Source organism: Myotis lucifugus, unplaced genomic scaffold (genome assembly GCF_000147115.1).
Source record: "Myotis lucifugus unplaced genomic scaffold, Myoluc2.0 scaffold_58, whole genome shotgun sequence".
Classification (NCBI taxonomy): Eukaryota; Metazoa; Chordata; class Mammalia; order Chiroptera; family Vespertilionidae; genus Myotis; species Myotis lucifugus.
Genome location: NW_005871106.1, coordinates 269,142 through 288,331, shown reverse-complemented (window position 1 = coordinate 288,331; position 19,190 = coordinate 269,142). Strand labels below are relative to the sequence as shown.

The window sequence follows — 19,190 nt, the reverse complement described above, 5'->3', positions numbered from 1 at the left end:
AAATATCTTAAAAACCAAACAAAAAGAAAAAATACTTCATGACCAAGTAAGGTTTATTCTAGGAATGTAAGGATGTTTATATGTTTGGGAAAAAATCATATGAAAATATTAGAAGAGAATAATAGAGTCCATGTCATAGATGCTTACAACTCATTTGAAAAATTCAACAACCATTACTAAGAAAACAAGCTTAATAAATTAAGAAAAAAAAAATGGTACTTTCTTAACATGATATATCTAACTCAGCACAAAGGCTGAAATTATGATTAATGGGTAAATACTTCAAGCATCTTTACTAAAATTAGAAATAAGACAATAATGGCCACTCTCACAAATATTTAATATTATATTTGATTTACTGTTCAATACAATTAGACAAAAGAAGGAAATTGGAGTTATAATAATTGGGAAGGTGTAAGTAAACTATTACTATTTGCAAGTATTATGACTATGTAATTGAAAAACCCCGGAGACTCAACATTAACAACAAAACTGAGTAATAAAGACTTCATAAATTAGTTACAAGTTATATAAATATATAGAAATCAAATTCTTTCATTTATACAAATTATTACCAGAGAGAAAGCGTAGTGGAAGATCCATTTAAAATAGCAACAACAAAAAAATACATAGAAAAAAATTTAAAAGAAGCAAGACTTTTATGAAGAAAAATTTAAAAACTCAACAGAAGACTTCAACAAATAGAAAAACATACCATGCTTTTTATCATGGAGACTCAACATCATAGCACAACTTCCTCACCACCCAGAACATTCATATTTCATGGCTATTGTGGCTGTATCGATTCAAGTAAATTGCAGTGTGGCGTCTACCACTAAAAACTGTGACTTGAGGTAAATGAGAACTTCTTTTGGAATGAACTCTCATCTCTAAAATGAGGTTGAACTAGATTATTTTATTATTTCTTCTGATTCTCACATTCCACATTCTGCTTATTTCAGAGTAAAGATGGAAAAAAACTAGACATAATTTTAGCTTCTTGGCTCTGAATAAGGAGTAGGTTGGACTAAATGTCCAGAATCATTAAGAAAGTTTTTTAGTTGAACAGTAGCAACCCTATATAATTTATATGAGGGATTGGCAAACTTTTTTGTAAAGGGCCAGAATAGTACACATTTTTGACTTTGCAGTCCATGGGGTGGTTTCTGTTGCATATACTAAACTCTGCCATTGTAGTATGAAAGCAGTTATAAATGATATGTCAATGAATGGGTGTGATTAGATTTGGTCCACAGTTTGGTGACTCTTATTTTAGATCAAATACCTTTCAAACCATCTGAAGATAGGCAGAAAAATCAGGAAAAAAAACCTCCACACTTTAATGTTAACATTTTATTAACCCTGGGTGCATAATATAACTGGTACTCATATCTAAAAATAACCAACAAATTTTCATAATTTCAGGTTGTACACACTTTAAGTTAATGAACTAGATTTAAAAAAGCTACAAAATATTTCACAAGTATGGGAAGATGTGGTCATGACACTTCATTGTAAGAATGGGTATAGGATATATATGTAAGAGATTTTTCAAACCTCAAAGGACATTTTGAAATTTACAATGTTAATAAAGTTCTTGCTTAGATAATCAACATTTTTATCTTCAGTCATCAGAAGATTTAATTAGAGCAGCTTTCTTCTTATACTTTTCTCCAATCTCTCTAATATTTTCCAAGAGATCTTCAGACACATGCTCTTCATACTCTCTATCAACTTTAGCAATCTGCTCCTCAAGGTGTTTCTAGTGGAAACAATTAGCAATTGTTAATGTAAAAACATTAATTTCATTTAAAGTATTTAATTGTCAAATTTACAGACAAGAGTATACCATTTGTAAGAGAAGAAATACTCTTGTATCCAGTATGCAGGCTCCTTTGTGTCCTTTCCTAATCATATCACCTTCTCTTTTCTCCTGAGAGACAACCATTCTCCTGAATGCTTTTCCTTATTACACACACACACACACACACACACAGGTATGTGTCTCTAACTAATATAGTTAGTGGTACCTGGTTTCAACCTTCATATTTATTGAATGATATTAAATGTAATATCACTTATTTTTTCATCCAGTATTTTAAGCCATGGTAGGCTGAAGAGTATCCTCTCCAAAGATGTCCGTGTCCTGCCCTAGCCGGTTTGGCTCACTGCATAGAGCGTCAGCCTGGGGACTGAAGGGTCCCAGGTTCGATTCTGGTCGAGGGCATGTACCTTGGTTGCGGGCACACCCCAGTGGGGGGTGTGCAGGAGGCAGCTGATCGATGCTTCTCTCTCACTGATGTTTCTACTCTCTATCCCTCTCCCTTCCTCTCTGTAAAAAAATCAATAAAATATATTAAAAAAAAAAAAAAAAAAGATGTCCGTGTCCTAATCCCCAGAACCCTTGAATACATTATCTTACATGGCAAGAGAAACTTTGCAGATATAAGTTAAGGATCTCCAGAAAATATTATTCTGCATTATCCTGGTAGACCACAAGGGTCCTTTTAAGAGGGGATGAGCAGTGTAACAGTCAGGGCGAGAAGAGAAGTTAGAGAGGATAGAAGATGCTGTGCTATTGGCTTTGAAGCTGGAGAGAGAGGCGACGAGGTGACAAGCCAATGAATGTAGGTGGCCCCTCAAGGACTGCAGCACAGAGGCCCCCTTTTAGACTTCTGATCACCAGAAATATAAGAAAATAAACTTGTGTTGCTTTAAGCCAATTTAAAAATTGGTGATAATTTGTTATGGCACCAATAGAAAACTAATACTCTAGGTTATTGTGTTATTTTACTATTTGTTATTTTACTTGGCACCCTGTAGTTGGTAGCTACATCACTATATTTCTGCCTCTATTTCCATTCAGACATTATAATCTACCAGTCACTGGATTTAGGGCCTAACCTAATCTCATATGACTGCATCTTATCTAACTATATACACAAAACTTTATTTCCAAATAAAGTCACATTATGATATTTCAGATAGACATGTATTTTGGAGGTATACTGTTTAACCCAGTACAGTACCTCTAGCAAAGTAGAAATTTAATTAAATACTCAGAGTGAAAAAGCATAGTTTTATTAGGGGTTGCAAAACTGTTCGCTAAAACTGTTACATCAATTTGTAACTCCAGTAATATAAATAAGAACTCCCATTTCTCCAATTCTTGCTGGCATTTAATATTAGCAAACAAATTTTTTGCCAATTTTTTGAGGGTGGGAAATGGCATATCTTTCACATGTTTGCTAGCCACATTAGGTCTTTGTGAAATTCCCATTCAAGTTTTTTGCCCACTTTTCATATCTAGTTTTCAGAGGATATATATATATAAAAACCCTTTATCAGTTGTTTTAAAAAATATCTTCTACCATTTTTGTGGCTTGTTTTCCTACCCTCTATGTCTTTTGATATAGAGATCTTAATTTTATAAAAGTGAATTTACTTGAATAACTCACTTTACCCCAACTATACAATACTAACTCCCTCATATATCAATTTCCTGTCTATTCTCATATATTTTTTTCTGGACTCTTAACCAGAGAGATTGGTTTGTATGTATTAATACTAAAGTGTGTGAGTTATTATAGTCTTATAATAATTTTTGGAACATCAAAACAGACAAAAGAAAAAAATGATTTTGTGTCCTCTCAGGGAGGTTAGGAATCTAAAGGAGTTAGCAACCTTTTCCTGTGAAGGGCCAAGTAATAACTATTTTAGGCTTTGCGGGCCTAAAATACACCAGATGGTCTTTGTTGTACCTGCTCAGCCCTGATGTTGTAGTAAGAAAGCCGCCATAAATAGTATGGAAGTGAATGAAGTGGCTGTGTTACAATAAAACTTTATTCAGATCCAAATCTTGTTTTCTTTCTAGTACAATTTCATTACTCAAAATTTCTCCACATTAAGTTTCAATGATAATTGGCTGACTTTCTATGCTCCTTCTGTACTGTACTGGCTAATTGTGAATTTAGCATAGTGCAAAATAATTGCTCAGTAAATGTTGAATTTGGTCTGATGTTCTTGAATATTAAAATATACAAAAAGTAATTAAAAAGTAATAGTAATTTATCATCAGAGTTTCAAATCTAATTTTATATTAACTGATTAAAAGTTTAATAGTTGTGGTTAGCTTTCCCATAAATCCATAGTGATAACTCACTACTGGATTAACAACACTAAGGTCAGACGAATAGTTATCTGTAATAGACAGAGGTACAAAGGATGTTGACAAATATTTAGTACAACTCTCTCATTTTACAGATGAAGTAAAGACCAAAAGAAGTCAAATGATACATATATCAGTAAGCAGACTTTCTAATCTAAGCCAATATTTATAAATTATGAATGAATATTTCTTATGAACCTAGAATAAAACAACACCATCCTTGGGAAAATGAGAAAGTAGTCACTCAAATAATTTTCTGGTCTGTGGTTGAAAAAGGATTCATTAAAGGTTATAGAGCCACTAAGTGGCTGAATTAGAAGTAGGTAGAAACCAGGTTTTCTGATGTAGTGTCCAGGATGCTTTTCTTAGTTTTTACTAATAAGCAGTGAAGAGCACTGGCAAGCAAGAAAGCAGCAGTTCAATGTCTTCCAGGAGAGATGAAAGCAAGTAGGATATCATGTACTCTGCTTACAATACATGAAGCCTATTAGTGTGATATGAGTCTTCTTTCCTTAAACCATTCACAATGGGAAGTATATCACCTAATCAATTACCCAGGAATTTTGGAGTTCAGCAATTTATCTTAGCTTTTGAATTCTGTACAGCAGGTTGGAAGAATCATTTTATTGTTAAATTTTCAAGCTGTGTGAAAGGTGAGGATAAGGTAAACTTCATGTTTCAGAAATATTTTATGCTGTGTTTAATAAAATTAATAGCAAGAAAAAATATTTGTCATAACATGCTCTGTCATCTGAATGAAATCTTAAGTATACTAAAATGTTTTCAGTATGTACAACCAGGTTTGGCAGCAAATTCTATACTGTTGATGTAATAATATCATTGTTTGCTGTTTATGTGAACAAAACAGATTACTTTATGAGAGGCACAAGTGTCCCCTTACCACACCACTAGGTAGGATTCTTCTGATAAATTTATACTAGATCATATTTCCCATAGAAATAAAATATATCATTTAATTTCTGTAGAAATAAGACAGAAATTATCAGAGTTTTAAAAAGCTTTCTTAGAATGTAGAAAAGACCTTCACACACTTACCTCCACAGAGCCTACATGTGTGGCAACCATCTCTAAAAGACACTGCAAGTTATTTCCCACTTTTCGTCTTTCTTCAGTTGTGGTCTGTACAACCAGTTGGTATCTGTAGAATAAAAACTCTTATTTGAGTTGTGTAGGGAAAAAACTTAATATATCAGTTCTAGTTAGTTCACTTCTCCTTATCAGATTCAATAAAACCAGGCTGTGATCGGGATTTCTGCTGCTTGTTCGCATATAATTTACAGAGATCCAGCTTTCAATCATTAAAACAGAAATAAAAACGTTTTCAAAGACCCTTTACAAACAACAAAACAAAACAGCAACAAAACTTCAATCTTTGATATACAAAGCTTGGGAGCAAATGGTCTTACCTAAATCTCCAAAAGATTGTAAACTTAATTTTTGATATAATATTTTCCTATGATTATCATGCATAATAGTATTATAGTAAAAATTCCTCTTTACAAATGCTTTCGGGGCAAGACATTAAATACACTTGAATAGGAGAGGGGGGAGTCTTGTTTTTAGGCATTCAAATTCAAACTTGAAACAAAAACTACAAGCCAAAAAAACCTTCAACTAAGTTTCCTATTCCTAGGCTACACATAAGAAAATGAAGAATTGATTTTCTTAAGGCTTGTACTTCCAACATTAAAATAAGATTTTAAGTTACTCAAAGGCAACTTTAGACTTAAGAGAACCTGTGAATTAACTAGTTAGTAAATTGATTTTATATAGTTTGTATGAGAGAATTATGTACACAGAGGCAGAATATTTTTAAGGAAGGAATGTCACTATTTTTAATTACAGTTATTATATAATATGTCTAAAATTTTCCTCTGTAAGTTTTAAAATTATAAGGAAAAACAGCCAGGAAAACTTAATGTATAATTTGAAAATGAAAAACTTCTAAGAAATGTACCATAGTGTCCAATCGGTTCTGCTATAATGCTTATTTGGAAATATGTATTTGTTTCAAACTCATATATTAGATAGCAATTTGAGCATAATGCAAATTTTGCATTCTCTTATGTCAATTTCCTGCTTGAGAAACATTAGATGAATGCAGAAAACTGCACTCAGTTGAATCCAGATGCAAAGGAATACATAAAACACAAAATACTTAAGCACACACCTAACAGGAGTACTAGCTCCTCCAGTTTATTACATATGTGATGAGCCATATGCATCCAAATCTGGTAGTCACAACTTTCCATTTAATTTCAGATAATCCTCCTTCTACCTCTTCTCAATAATTCACAAGCTGCAACCCTTTGATTACCTATTTCCCCACACAAACTTCAGGTCTTTTAAAGGTAAAATGTATTTATCATAGTATTTATGCTTTTCTGAAATATTTAACATGTTTACAATAATTGTGCTAGCATTTTCATTAGGTTCCAGTTTTTTTTTTAAAATATATTTTATTGATTTTTTACAGAGAGGAAGGGAGAGAGATAGAGAGTTAGAAACATCGATGAGAGAGAAACATCGACCAGCTGCCTCCTGCACATCTCCCACTGGGGATGTGCCCGCAACCCAGGTACATGCCCTTGACCGGAATCGAACCCGGGAGCCTTCAGTCCGCAGGCCGACGCTCTATCCACTGAGCCAAACCGGTTTCGGCAGGTTCCAGTTTTTTGTCTGTATCACTGACAGAGTTTTTGAGTATTAGGCCCCAATCACAATTTTCCCATAAGTCCTGTGATTTGTATTGCATATTTTGCATAGTGTAGTGATTACAAAGGCAGACTGACTATATAAAGTATAAATAGTTCATATATACCTAATTTCTAGAAACTGTATCTTAAAAAATAAGAGCTCAGTGGAATTTATTAAAGCTTAGTGAATTTTTATTAAAATTTACTAACAAATAGCTTAAATTATTTGAATTGACTTAAAATTTTGTGTTGTTTTGAGGGATTAAAAGCCATTTCTTAATTAGATCTAAAAATGAAGGGGCAATAGCTATAATAGCAGTAGAATGTATTTGTCTGGTGAGAGTATCTTCATGTTGTAAACTATTCTGCTTAAGTTCTAGTCACCATTCCCTCAACCCCCAAATAGCTCGGCAATACAGATTAAAGCAAATAAGCATAGATCTAATTCTATGGAAATGTTCAATAATTAAACTGAAAATAAACATTAAAAAACTTGGTAAGATGAACTTACTCCCGCTGAATAGAATCTAATTCATTCATAGTTTCACTGAGGCCCTCATTAACAGCACTCTCCAGCATGTGCTTGTGTTTCTCCAAGGACTCCAGCTCATTGGCACATTTGTTGTCCTCTTCCTCAGCTTCCTATCAGGATAAAGTCATGGTTTTATATATATATTTTGATAGTCACATTCTATATACTTCAGGTGGATTTAAAAAAATGTATGCAAAGCATTTGAAAAAATCAGGTTGCATCATCACTTGTATTCCCAGGATGCTTATTGCTTTAACATGTAAGAGGTATTAAAATGTTCCTCTGAGAACCTTATACTGTAAACATAAATGTTACCTCCTCAAGAGGCCTGCATAAAATTCATTCCGCAGTATTTTCAAGTCTGTATCATAGGAAATTTTATAATATTCTAATTTAAATTTTTTTCCATGAGCATTAAAGATGCTTTATTATACGTAAAAATGTGGATAATTTTCATGCTGCCATTATTTCACATATGTATTAATTATGTATAGGCAAAGTAGCCAAAATTCCTAAGTTCTTAGGGTTCTCAAGATGAAATATACTAAAGAAGTCTTTCACTTAAGTGCTTTAATGAAAATAACTCAAGTGCTGTCATAGAGGACATATGAAAAAACAAAAATGATTACCAAATGCCTCATTTCTTACGAAGATCCTATTATTGTGGTGTATTTTCTAAAAATGTCACATTGCTTAAAAAATGTGTAAACCCTAAATACACTACAGGTAAACAAAAAAGTTTTTAATTCATAATACTTTGTCATTGTAACTAAGTGAAAAACATTGGTGTGGTTAAAATTTTCACATAAATTGTATAAGTGGTTATGAGTATTTCCTTAAGTAAAATGCTGGCCAGAAGGTGGGTTAGAGGTGGTAGGAAATGAATCTTATTATTTTACTCACATTTTAGATTTCACATAAATGATCTTTGGAATTTGGCCAGGATTGTCAGTTTGGAATGACAATTTATATGAAATGACATATACAAAAGGCCTTATAGGGGTTTAAGCTTTAAGAGTATGTTTTGGTCTTTCAAGGATACTAAATCACATATGCAAGTATAAATAATTAGTGAAAGAGTAAACATATTCTATGGTGAAATAGCCCAAGTCCAGAAAAAAGTCATTTAAAAGAATAAAATAAATAACTCCTTACAATAAACTTTGGAAGAGAAGACAAAACTAATACACAAGTTATAAGATACAGCTTAAATATTTCAGTTTGTTGTCAGAACAGGTGCCCAATCAATCGCTCATGACATAGCTTTGCCTAACCTGTACAAACTGCGGCAAAGTTCTTACCTTCACTTTTTGTTGGTAAAGATCATCCAGCTTTTGAATTTCTTCTTTCAGAGTTCTTACACTTCTTCTGCTTTCCATTATCATTGTATTTAACTTGGAGAAGAAAATGTTGGGTGAGAAATCATAACTATACATCAAAAAAATTTTAATAATAAGTTATAGGACTTTTGTCCTAACAATTAACTAAACCATGCTATTTCTTCTAGTCCTTTTGGACACTCAACTATGATTTGTCTTAAGAAGCTATTTATTGTAGAATTGTATACCTGAAACCTGTATAATTTTATTAACCAATGTCATGCCAATAAATTCAATAAAAAAAAAAAGAATTTATTCCCCAAAGGAGAGTTAATTTTAAGAAAACTTATAAATAATGTTTAAATGTAGAGAGTAGTACAGGAAGGAGGGCATTAACTAGAAATCAAAGGTGTGGCTTCATTCTCAGTAAAATAGGATTCTATTATCTGTTTTTCTACTAGTAGCTGTGAGAATGCTTTTAAGCTCTCATATATATTATATAAATATCATATCCTATATTTTTATATTAATTTATTAATAGTAAATATAAATTGCTTTTGCTTTCTAGTTTTTTTTTTTAAGACTATCTATTTTAGTTATCTAATTTTCCATTTATGTTCACTTTTTGGGATATTAAAGAAAACTATTCATATGGATTTTACCAATAACTTGCTGATTGGTTACAGTCAATGCATCCTTCCAAAGAGTAATAAAGTAAGCAAATTTAATCTTGTACTTTAAGATCTGTTAAAACTAAAACCCAGGAAAATATTTCCCACAGGAAACAGAAAATAGTAAAATGTATAAACTGACATCTTTCTTTAAAAGGATGATTCTATATGTACATAAAATTAAAAAATTATTTATATATAGAGAAAAATTTAGTGAAGTTATTGTTATTTAGCAAAAGATAGGATGGTAAAATGACTACACTTGTTAAAAACGCTTGCACATACTTCTCATTCAATCATCAAAAGTCCTTACAAGCGACATTCCTTTCTTATTTTACAAGTGAGAGGAGTGGGCTGGAAAGAATGCTATTTACTCATGATCATGCAATGAGCATATGACCAGAACTCAGACATAGACATTCTAACTCCAAGGACTTTCTCTATACCTCCTGCCTTTTCAATTATTTTAAAGCCTAGAGTTACTGAAGCTATAAACTTTGCTTCCAACCTAAAAATATTTCTGAAGTAATCAGTAAGTTAAGCTAGTTGATTCATTAAATTCACCTGCAATACGACCAATGGACACCCAAACAACCTGAACTTCCACTGGGCCTTCATGGATGGTCAAAATTTTATCTCTGAGGAGCTTCTATTTTCCATGTCAGCTTACTAAAGTTTCATCAACTAATTAAACATTTCCTCACTTGATTATGAAAATACACATTCTTTCATTCAATAAAGAGCTCTAAAGTTACTTATAAGAAGATAGAGCCACTAATAGACTGGAATTCCATCACTACTTGACTCCAATCAACCAAGATACTTGGAGGAGATCTTCCCTTCTTCAAGTCAGTTTCAGAATACAGAACACCCATTTTCCTCATGAAGAGAAGTAAGATTCCAGCTCTTCTCTGGATTCTATGCCTTCATATTTCTTCATGGACTACATTCATATCCCTCAATCCCCTTTGCTCTTAATTTTTAAAAACTTTACCCTTGAACTCCCTTATCTTTAAAACAAAACCCTCTCCCCCCTAAAACACCACAAAATAAAACCACAAAAAACAAAAACTTTCCCATATTTTTCTAACTACCGTTTCATTTCCTTTCCTTAGACACATTTATACTAGTCTAACTTCTAGTAGTCCACAAAGAGCAACCTATTCATACTAAAGTATCTTTCGTCTATCTTTCATCATTTAAGCTTCAATCCACAGTAAAATGCTTTCTGGCTCCTCTGCTTTTGAAAATGTCACTAGTATATCTTAATTGTTAAAGCCAAAGAGCAACTTACAGACTTAATCTTATTTGACATCGGAGTAACACCTGATTATTCCCTTCTGAAATCCCCTTACTTGGGTTTTAAGACCATGTAAACTCCTGGTTTCCTCTTTAAGTTTTGGGAGGTCCTTCTAATTCTTTCTCACAAGTTTCTCTTTGTCTGATTATATTTTGGATGTAGATGTTCTCCCAAGATTCCGATCTTGGCTGCATTCTCATTTGCTCATTTGGGAGAGCTTTCTCTCAATCTCACAACTGGGAGATCTCCTGGCTTTAATTAACTGCATACTAAGAAATACCTATCTATATCTATATATCTCCGAACTCCAACTGGCTATTGGACATTCTCCACTTTGGTCTCCCAGAGACCTGAAACTCAGCATATCCCAGCCTGAAATTCTCTCTTCCATACCCTTCTCTTGTATTCTTTGTCAAGGTTCTAGATCACCAATGACAAAGATTCTCTCCTTGACAAAACTATGCTCTTCTGAACTCTCAACTAGGCTGAATTTTGGGCTTCATGTCTGTCTCTGTAGTGCTCAATTTTAACAAGAATTTTAACCAGAATCCTCCCATCCTCAATATCTGATCAGGTTTCTCATCGTCCATGCCCCTCACCCTTCCCGTGTGATGTTCTTGCCTTCAGTAAGAACTCTGTTAGGTTGGTTTAGCCAGAATCCCCCTTAACCCTGAGTTTGCTCAGTAATTTTCTAACCCCTGAACTCCACCCTGCTCCTTGGCTATAAATTCTCACTTTTCTTTGTTATATTTGGAGTTAAGTCCAATCTCTCTTGCCTACTGCAAAACCCCATTGTAATAGTCTCCCTTGAATACAGTCTGCCTTATGGTCTTTAACAAGAGTCATGAATATTTTTTCTTTAACACCATATACTAAAGCTAGACATATGAACATTTTAAATTTCTCTCTTCCTTAAACTTTACATACAAATGGACCACTAAATTATGTTGTTTCAACCTTTAAATCTTTTTTCTTCATCTTTACTGCAGTGGCCTTAGTTTGATTTCTTACCACTTATCATTCAAGTTACTGTGATGTCTCTTAATTGTGTGTCTTTATCCTTCGAAAGGGCAATACTGTGAGCTTACTAAAACACACAGGTGTTATTCCCTGACTGAAAAAATTTCAATGGTCCCCACTGCCTACTACAGAGTAAACATTCAGCCAACAACCAACTAATCCCCTTCATAATTATATCATTATTACTCCAGGCTTCTCCCTTATTCTATTTATTATACTAATAGTATTTCATTAACATGCTATGCTCTTTGGTCTCTGGACCTTCAGTGGTGTGTGTGTGTGTGTGTGTGTGTGTGTGTGTGTGTGTACTAGTATCCTTCTGTGTAATCCACTGGCCAATTCCTACTTGTTACTCACAACTCAGCTCAGCTACCACTTCCTTCAGAAAGAACCTAGTGATTATTTTAGATAGGTGTATTATTTAGATAGGTGTATTTACACTACAAAAATGTTATAAGAAAAATAAGTGTTTTCCGGCCCTCCTTTCTACTTGAAATAGAGTTAAAAAGGGCAGATAATGTGTCACCAACATCAATTACAATACCAGATACACAGCAGGCTTTCAAAAATATATCTGCTTCGCCCTACCCGGTTTGGCTCAGTGGACAGTGTCAGCCTGCAGATGGAAGAGTCCCAGGTTCGATTCCCAGTCAGGGCACATGCCTGGGTTGCGGGCTTAATCCCCATTGGGGGGGGGGATGCAGGAGGCAGCTGATCATCGATTCTCTCTCATCATTGAAGTTTCTCTCTCTCCCTTTTCCTCCCTTTCTGAAATCAATAAAAATATATTAAAAAAAAAAAAAAAACAACCAAAGGGAAATTAACTCAGTTACATATATCCCTTTCTTATATCAATGATATATGAAATCTAGGATGCTTAAATTACTTCAAATGTTTCTAAGTCAAGGGTATTCCCAACTCTCATTTATCATATTTTAAAATTCATTCCTTAGCAATTAGAAACCACAAATTACATGTAATTTTAAGTTTAAAAAAAATCTTATTTTTGCTTTTAATGACTATGTTTTGTTACTTACTTGTTCTAAAGTATCATCTAACCCCATTTTTTTATTTAGAGCTTTATTACTTTCTTCTTCAGTTTGGTTCAAGAGTTCCTTGAGTGGTACCTATAAAATATATAAGAATGGGGGTTACATATGACATATGTAATTACAAAGTTTCTCTTATGAGGCATCTACACAATGTGATAGGAGGAACCACTTTTGGAGAAAAAAAGTGAATCTGTGATATCCTGAATCTAAATGAACACACCGTCAATAAGAATATAAAATTAATTTTTAATATAATTTCTATAGAATATAACCTGCTTTTGGTTTTGAATACATGCAAAATTCTAGATTTGCTTATCTATTCTGGAAATCCACTGTTATTATTTAAACATTTTACAAATATACTCAGTTTAATACAGTCTTAGAAACAATTTGTATGTTTTATGCTATATTCTCCAGAGGTATCATTTTCTTTTAATCCTTTTTAATTGTTTAGCCTTACAATTATCTGCTTGTATTTCATTTCTTCACTTTTTTGCTATTCATTGTGACCCTACTGCAATGGCAAAGACTAGAACAGGGACTGGCTCAATAAGCCACACAAATAGAGGACTCTGAGGCTGCAAAAGAAACAAGGAACAACTCAATATACTACTGCAGAAAGATCATTGGGGTATGTTGTTCTGTGAAGAAAGCAAGGTGGGTGTACAGGATAGGTAAATGTTTACAAGTTTATTTAAATAAGAATATAACTCAGGAACAACCAGATAGGAGAGCTACATAGAGGAAGGTATTTGGGAAGGGGCATGCTCTCTGGGCTTTGCCACTTTCTCTGCATCTCCACATATTCACAAACCCAGAAGCTCTTACCTGCTTGTATTTCTTTTGTGTTTTTTTTTCTGCTATTTTACTGATTTATTTCAACATAGCACTTCATTGCTTCCTATTATTATTGTTATTATTATTATTATTTGTTGATGTAAAACTTACACATTAAAATGGTTAAACTAAAATAATTAAGTTAAAATAAATTTAATATAAAATTAACTTTTAAAGTATACAATCCAGAGGCATTTAGTAATTCACAATGTTGTATCACCATCACCTCTAGTTCCAAAGCATTTTCATCACTTGAAAGAAAATCCTGTACATTACTATGTTTCAGTAGGCCTTTTGAAGTTATTGGTGAGTTTTAATTTGGGCTGCTCTGTTTTGAAAGATGTAATGTCCTCTTTAACTTTTCTCCAAATACTACTTAAAACAGTTGGAATGGTACCTTCTTGATGCTATTTCTATTTTTATTATTCTATTTCTATGTAAAACTACAGATAAATAAAAAATGTTTCCTTCTTTTCTGAGCATATGTATTCTTTTTGCAATGGATAGACTTTTCTGATTTGATTCAGGTAGTTATTTTCTTACACTAGTCAAGTTAAACTACTCAAAGCAGCAGTGAGTACATTCTATCTGCCTGGTTGCCTGCCTACCTGCCTGCCTATGTGCCCATCTAGCAATTGTTTGAGAAACAATTCAGTAGAAGACTAAATGTTTACGGGGTGCACCTTTTGAAATTGAAAATGAGTGTGGCTTTACTTAATAAAAATCTATCTACCAATAAACTGTAATCTCTGAGAAATTAGAAACTGTATCTTTCTGGGTATTTTATTTCTAGCACTTAGCTAATATGGAACACTTGTACTAAATAACTTACTGAAGGAATGAAAAACTCTCAAAGGAAAAATGCATAAATTTAGAATTGAAATTCTTTATTTAAAAATTAAGTATTAAAAATTTACATTGGGGGGGGGGCACTAGAGTACTGAAATTTGTGAATAACCGAGAAATTGCAATAGAGCAATTAAAAATTTTCTTCCCCAAATTACATCCTTGGATATATTTAACAAATTAGGTGCAAATTTGCAGATTTCTCATTGTTGACTGCTGAAGTCACTTAATGCTTCATGTTTTCATGTGTCTCCTTGTATATGAAACTCTTCTCCACAGACCACCCCCATAAACCTTTTAAGATTCATTCCAGGTTCACCAGCTCTGTGGATACTTTTTCTCTCAATTCTGGGAAGAACTGGTCTTGTTACCACACCTTGTAAAGACTTCTAATAAAGCACAATTTTTTACCAGATAAATAGATAAAATAGGTAGACAGGATGAAAAGGCATTATAGTTTTAAGAGTAAAGTACAATAGCGAAAATTTCCACTACCAAGAAGATAAAAATTTTCAGTGCTTTATTTTTAGTCTGGAATTATAGACATGCTGAAGTTTAAACTTTTACTTATAGACATATGAACCAGATAGCAATCATGTATCTGAAAATCTTTGAAATACTTATGATTACTTACATAAACTTGAGCTCTGTATTTGACAAGGCAGTTGGCACCAGCTTCAGGATAAAACTTAATTTCAAAGTCATAACCTTTGGAATTCTCAGCACCCTTAGGAATAAGTTTTAATTTTCTAGCCAACTTGTGATACTCTGCTAATTGTGTTTCAATCTGTAAGAAGAGAACAACAACAAAAAATGTTAAAAAAAAAATCAAACAGCCGCATTCCAAATGGTTTTCAATTGGCATTTCTGTAATTTTACACAAAATTATATTGTCTATTTTTTTTAGTATTTTAGTAATGTAGTATTTTTAGTTGTAAAAGTGGCAATTTTAAAATACAAAAAATAAAAATATTTTATTCACACTAAATTTGTAGAATAATTATAAGACTATAATTAGTAAGCAATATACTACTGCTCTTCCATTTATCTGACAAATAGTTTGAAATAAGAGTCCAGCCACATTGAGATATTAATGAAAATTCCCCTTCCCTCCCATATAGAACCAATAAATAGAGCAAACATTAAGAAAAAAATATGAAGCAAACCAAACTTAGGTACATACATCATAGTCAACCTATTGAAAACAAAAGATAATATTTTGCCAATATTTTGTCAAGGATTTCATTTCTGTGACATATATTTGTTCATCACCACAAACAAATATAAGCTCCATGAAAGCAGCTGAATCCCCAGAATCTAAAATACTACTTAGCAATATAGTAAACACTTAATATTTGATTAAAGAAATGAATCTGCAGAGTTTAGGCAATTTATTTTCATATTTTTTCCTCCATTTAGTACATATTTTGATTCTCATTGCCGTTACCCATCTATAAAAAAGAATATTTTGAGTGAAAGAATGCAATGGCAAAAGCACTCATTGGAACTTACTTAAATAACTTGCCATTTCCAAAAATTTATTAGCTCTACTTATTAAATTTAAGATTTCTTCTTTATGAAAGGAAATAATCTCAACTACTACAATTTGTTATATAGTAGCTTTCTAGGGACACTAAGATATGTATGTAGGTCTATTTGTCCTTATACTAAATGGTACTAGGAGTAGTTTCTTCTGTTTTTTACTAGCATTTTATTCATCTAATGAAAACAGCTTTCACAAACCCATGTACTTTATCATGCCAAACTGCAGGGAGAGCAAATACGTGGTACATGTGTCTCTACTTTCTCCTTCCCACAACCAATTCAGACAGTGAAAACTGATCAACTCTTTTCTGATTAATCTAGATGCACTCTCAATATCTTTCTCAACAAAGATTTCCAGAAGGCTACCCCCACTTAGCGGTGCATGTAGAATAAAAATTAGTCCAGAAAAAAAAAAGATGAACAAAATATTTATATTGAACTTTTACATTCTTTACTCTCTCACCCAGTATCCAACTCAAGGGCTTTGTCTTCAGTGTCGATGGCCCTACTCTGGCTCATTAGGCCATTGCTTACCTATCCCAGATAATTTTCTTCTTTCAGCTTGGTCCTCCAAATCAAAAGTAGCATTCCCTTTAGTACAGCTAGTTTCAGTTAGTTAAGCTCAGAGTTTACTTAGTCCAGGGATTCCTAACCTCCCCTTTCACATATAGAACTCAAGAGATAAAATATACTCATAAATAACTGTTGAAGTAAGTCATTTCAGATTCATCAAGCGAATCTAACCACACTTCATTTTATAAATAAGGAAACTGAAGCTATTAAAGTGACACAGGCATAAGGCGGCAAATCCAGAGCTAAAACACATGTTTACCAAATTCTAGTTTCAAAAACTTTAGGGATCACCTCCACAGACTACTTATAAATGCATATTTTTCTCCTTAATACATGAAGACAGGGATTACCTAGAGGATTAGGAGGATGAGGAAATATAGATGATTAAGGCAAAGTAAAAGTATACTGAAACAGGGCCAAAAAAGGGGAGGTAATGCTTATTCCTCATACTGAACTGTCTATTCCTGATTAAGAATTACATATGTAGATGTTAAAATTCAGATTTTTAATAATGCACCTATTAAGAAACAATTTGCATTATACCTATAATCTACTTTATAATGTGACTAGGATGAAAAGCAGTATTGCCCCCATATGCAAACATGGCTGCATTTGAGCTCTTTTTTTTTTCATTTTAACAATGGTGATAAATATATATAAGAAATATTGTACTAAGGAAAGTGCTGGAATAGGATAAAACAATGTCATTTCTTTTGGACCAAAAGATAAGAGATTCATTTTTTCTTAGTAACTATTTAAATTTTAGAACTATAACTACCAATAAACAAACACTGTAACTGAAAATACTACTGTAAAAAAACTTCAGAACAAGTCTGAAACTCTGAAAAAAAAAAGCCTATTTATAGACATGCTTTCTTTTCCTTTCCTTAAAAATAAGTTTTATATAAGTTTTCTTAGGAATGCAAATAGTGTATATAGCAGAAAAGATTGCTGTAGAACTGACAGGAAAAATGTCCCTAGACATTTTAAAGTCAACCTGTTAACTTATTATATTGTTTAAGAATACATTGGTGTCATGTCCATGATAATGCTGAATCATTAAAAGTCCATGTATGCTGACAGCTACATGTAAAAAAGTAAATAGCATATAGCCATGTAAAGCAGAAGTATAGAATATTTATAAAAGATTGTCTAGAAATTTACATTGTCAGTAGGCCCACTCTCAACAATGTTGGCTAAAATGATAATGTACTACCTATAAAATTAAAATAAAGTCAAATAATTTGGTTTTGATAGTGATCACTATTAGTGAATCTGACAAACTTTTGAATTGTCTGACTTATTGCATCTGACAATGCTAAGTCCTTTCTGAATATTTCCTTTCTCAGCTTCTATTCTCTTGACCTTTCTGGATAGTCTTTAGTTTCCTATTAGGCCTCTCTTAAAGAATCTTATCCACTCCAAGATGGTGTTCTCAGATTTCTATCTTCCTATGTATTCTTTTTTGGTTTCCATCACAATATTATTGTATACTGATTTTTACTGAATCTACATTGCAAAGCCAGACTGTCCAGATCCATATAGCAACAGCCTATTAGACACTTTCACTTAGATGCCCAATGAACACAACAGGTTCAGCAGACCATCCCCATTCCTGACTGGTGACTTTCCTTTCATTCCCGAGTGGTATTACTGCTTGCTAACCACCCAAGCCAGACACTGTGACTATTCCCCTTTCTTCCACCAGGTCCTTTTCACTCTATCTCCTATCTAGTCAGAATCTACCCACTTCTTTGAATCTTCACTTGCATTATCCAAATTCAGCTTGTAATTTCTCACCACATTACTGCCACAGATCCTTATCTGTTTTGTTACTTTCCAATCCATTTTTCACATTACCAAAACTGAGATTTTTCTGAATTGTGATCATATCTGTTTAAAAATTTTAAAGGCTTCTTAGAGTTTTCAGGATAAAGTCCTAACAACTTCTAAACATGAAAAGGATCTTTACTGTCTGGTCCATGCCTTACCTCTTGAGTGTCATCTGTTGCCGTGCCCCTGTACCTTGCTATTAAGCATCAGCCACATGAAATGCTTAGGACACCAGAATGCATCATGCTATAATCTCTGTGGTGTTCCCATAAACTCCTTTGTTTGCTGACTCCCCCCCTACCCTTGCCATGCTAACTCTTCCTTAAACTTTCCATTTCAGTTCAGGTGCTATCTTTTCAAGGAAGCCTTTCTAAAAACCACCTTATCCATCTCCCCACTATACACACTAAATGTGGGTTAAGTATAATATATGCTTACTCAGTTACTTATGTAAATGCCTATTAAAGGTCTGATCCCACGGTAGAAAATATCAACCAGATTAGAAGTTTCTTGAGGAGAGAATACATGTCCTTTTATCTTTATTTCCTCTAGGCCCAGCATGATGAGTGGTACACAGCACATTAGTTAAATAAATGTTTACTTGAGTAGTGAATAGGTAAATTAAGAGGTGACTCATATCCTCTTCTAGAATGAAAGGCATGGGATTTAAGAAAGTTATTTTCATGGCCTGAGAAACCTTTTTGCTTATTTTTCGATTCACTGTTTGACAATAAAGGCTACCTTAATTTGACTGACAAAAATTGGCAAGTTACTGAA

At 33.0% G+C, this 19,190-nt stretch overlaps 1 protein-coding gene across 1 annotated transcript in view; it reads right to left on the bottom strand.

The window, feature by feature from the left end:
* Positions 1-1,338: 1,338 nt before the first annotated feature.
* The window catches only part of NDC80 (NDC80, kinetochore complex component), a 35,330-nt gene continuing 17,478 nt past the window's right edge, over positions 1,339-19,190 (bottom strand). The window contains 6 exon segments of the mRNA XM_006089254.3: positions 1,339-1,762; positions 5,225-5,327; positions 7,397-7,527; positions 8,719-8,811; positions 12,765-12,854; positions 15,097-15,249. Coding sequence (XP_006089316.1) covers positions 1,625-1,762; positions 5,225-5,327; positions 7,397-7,527; positions 8,719-8,811; positions 12,765-12,854; positions 15,097-15,249 — 708 coding nt within the window. The 3' untranslated portion in view covers positions 1,339-1,624.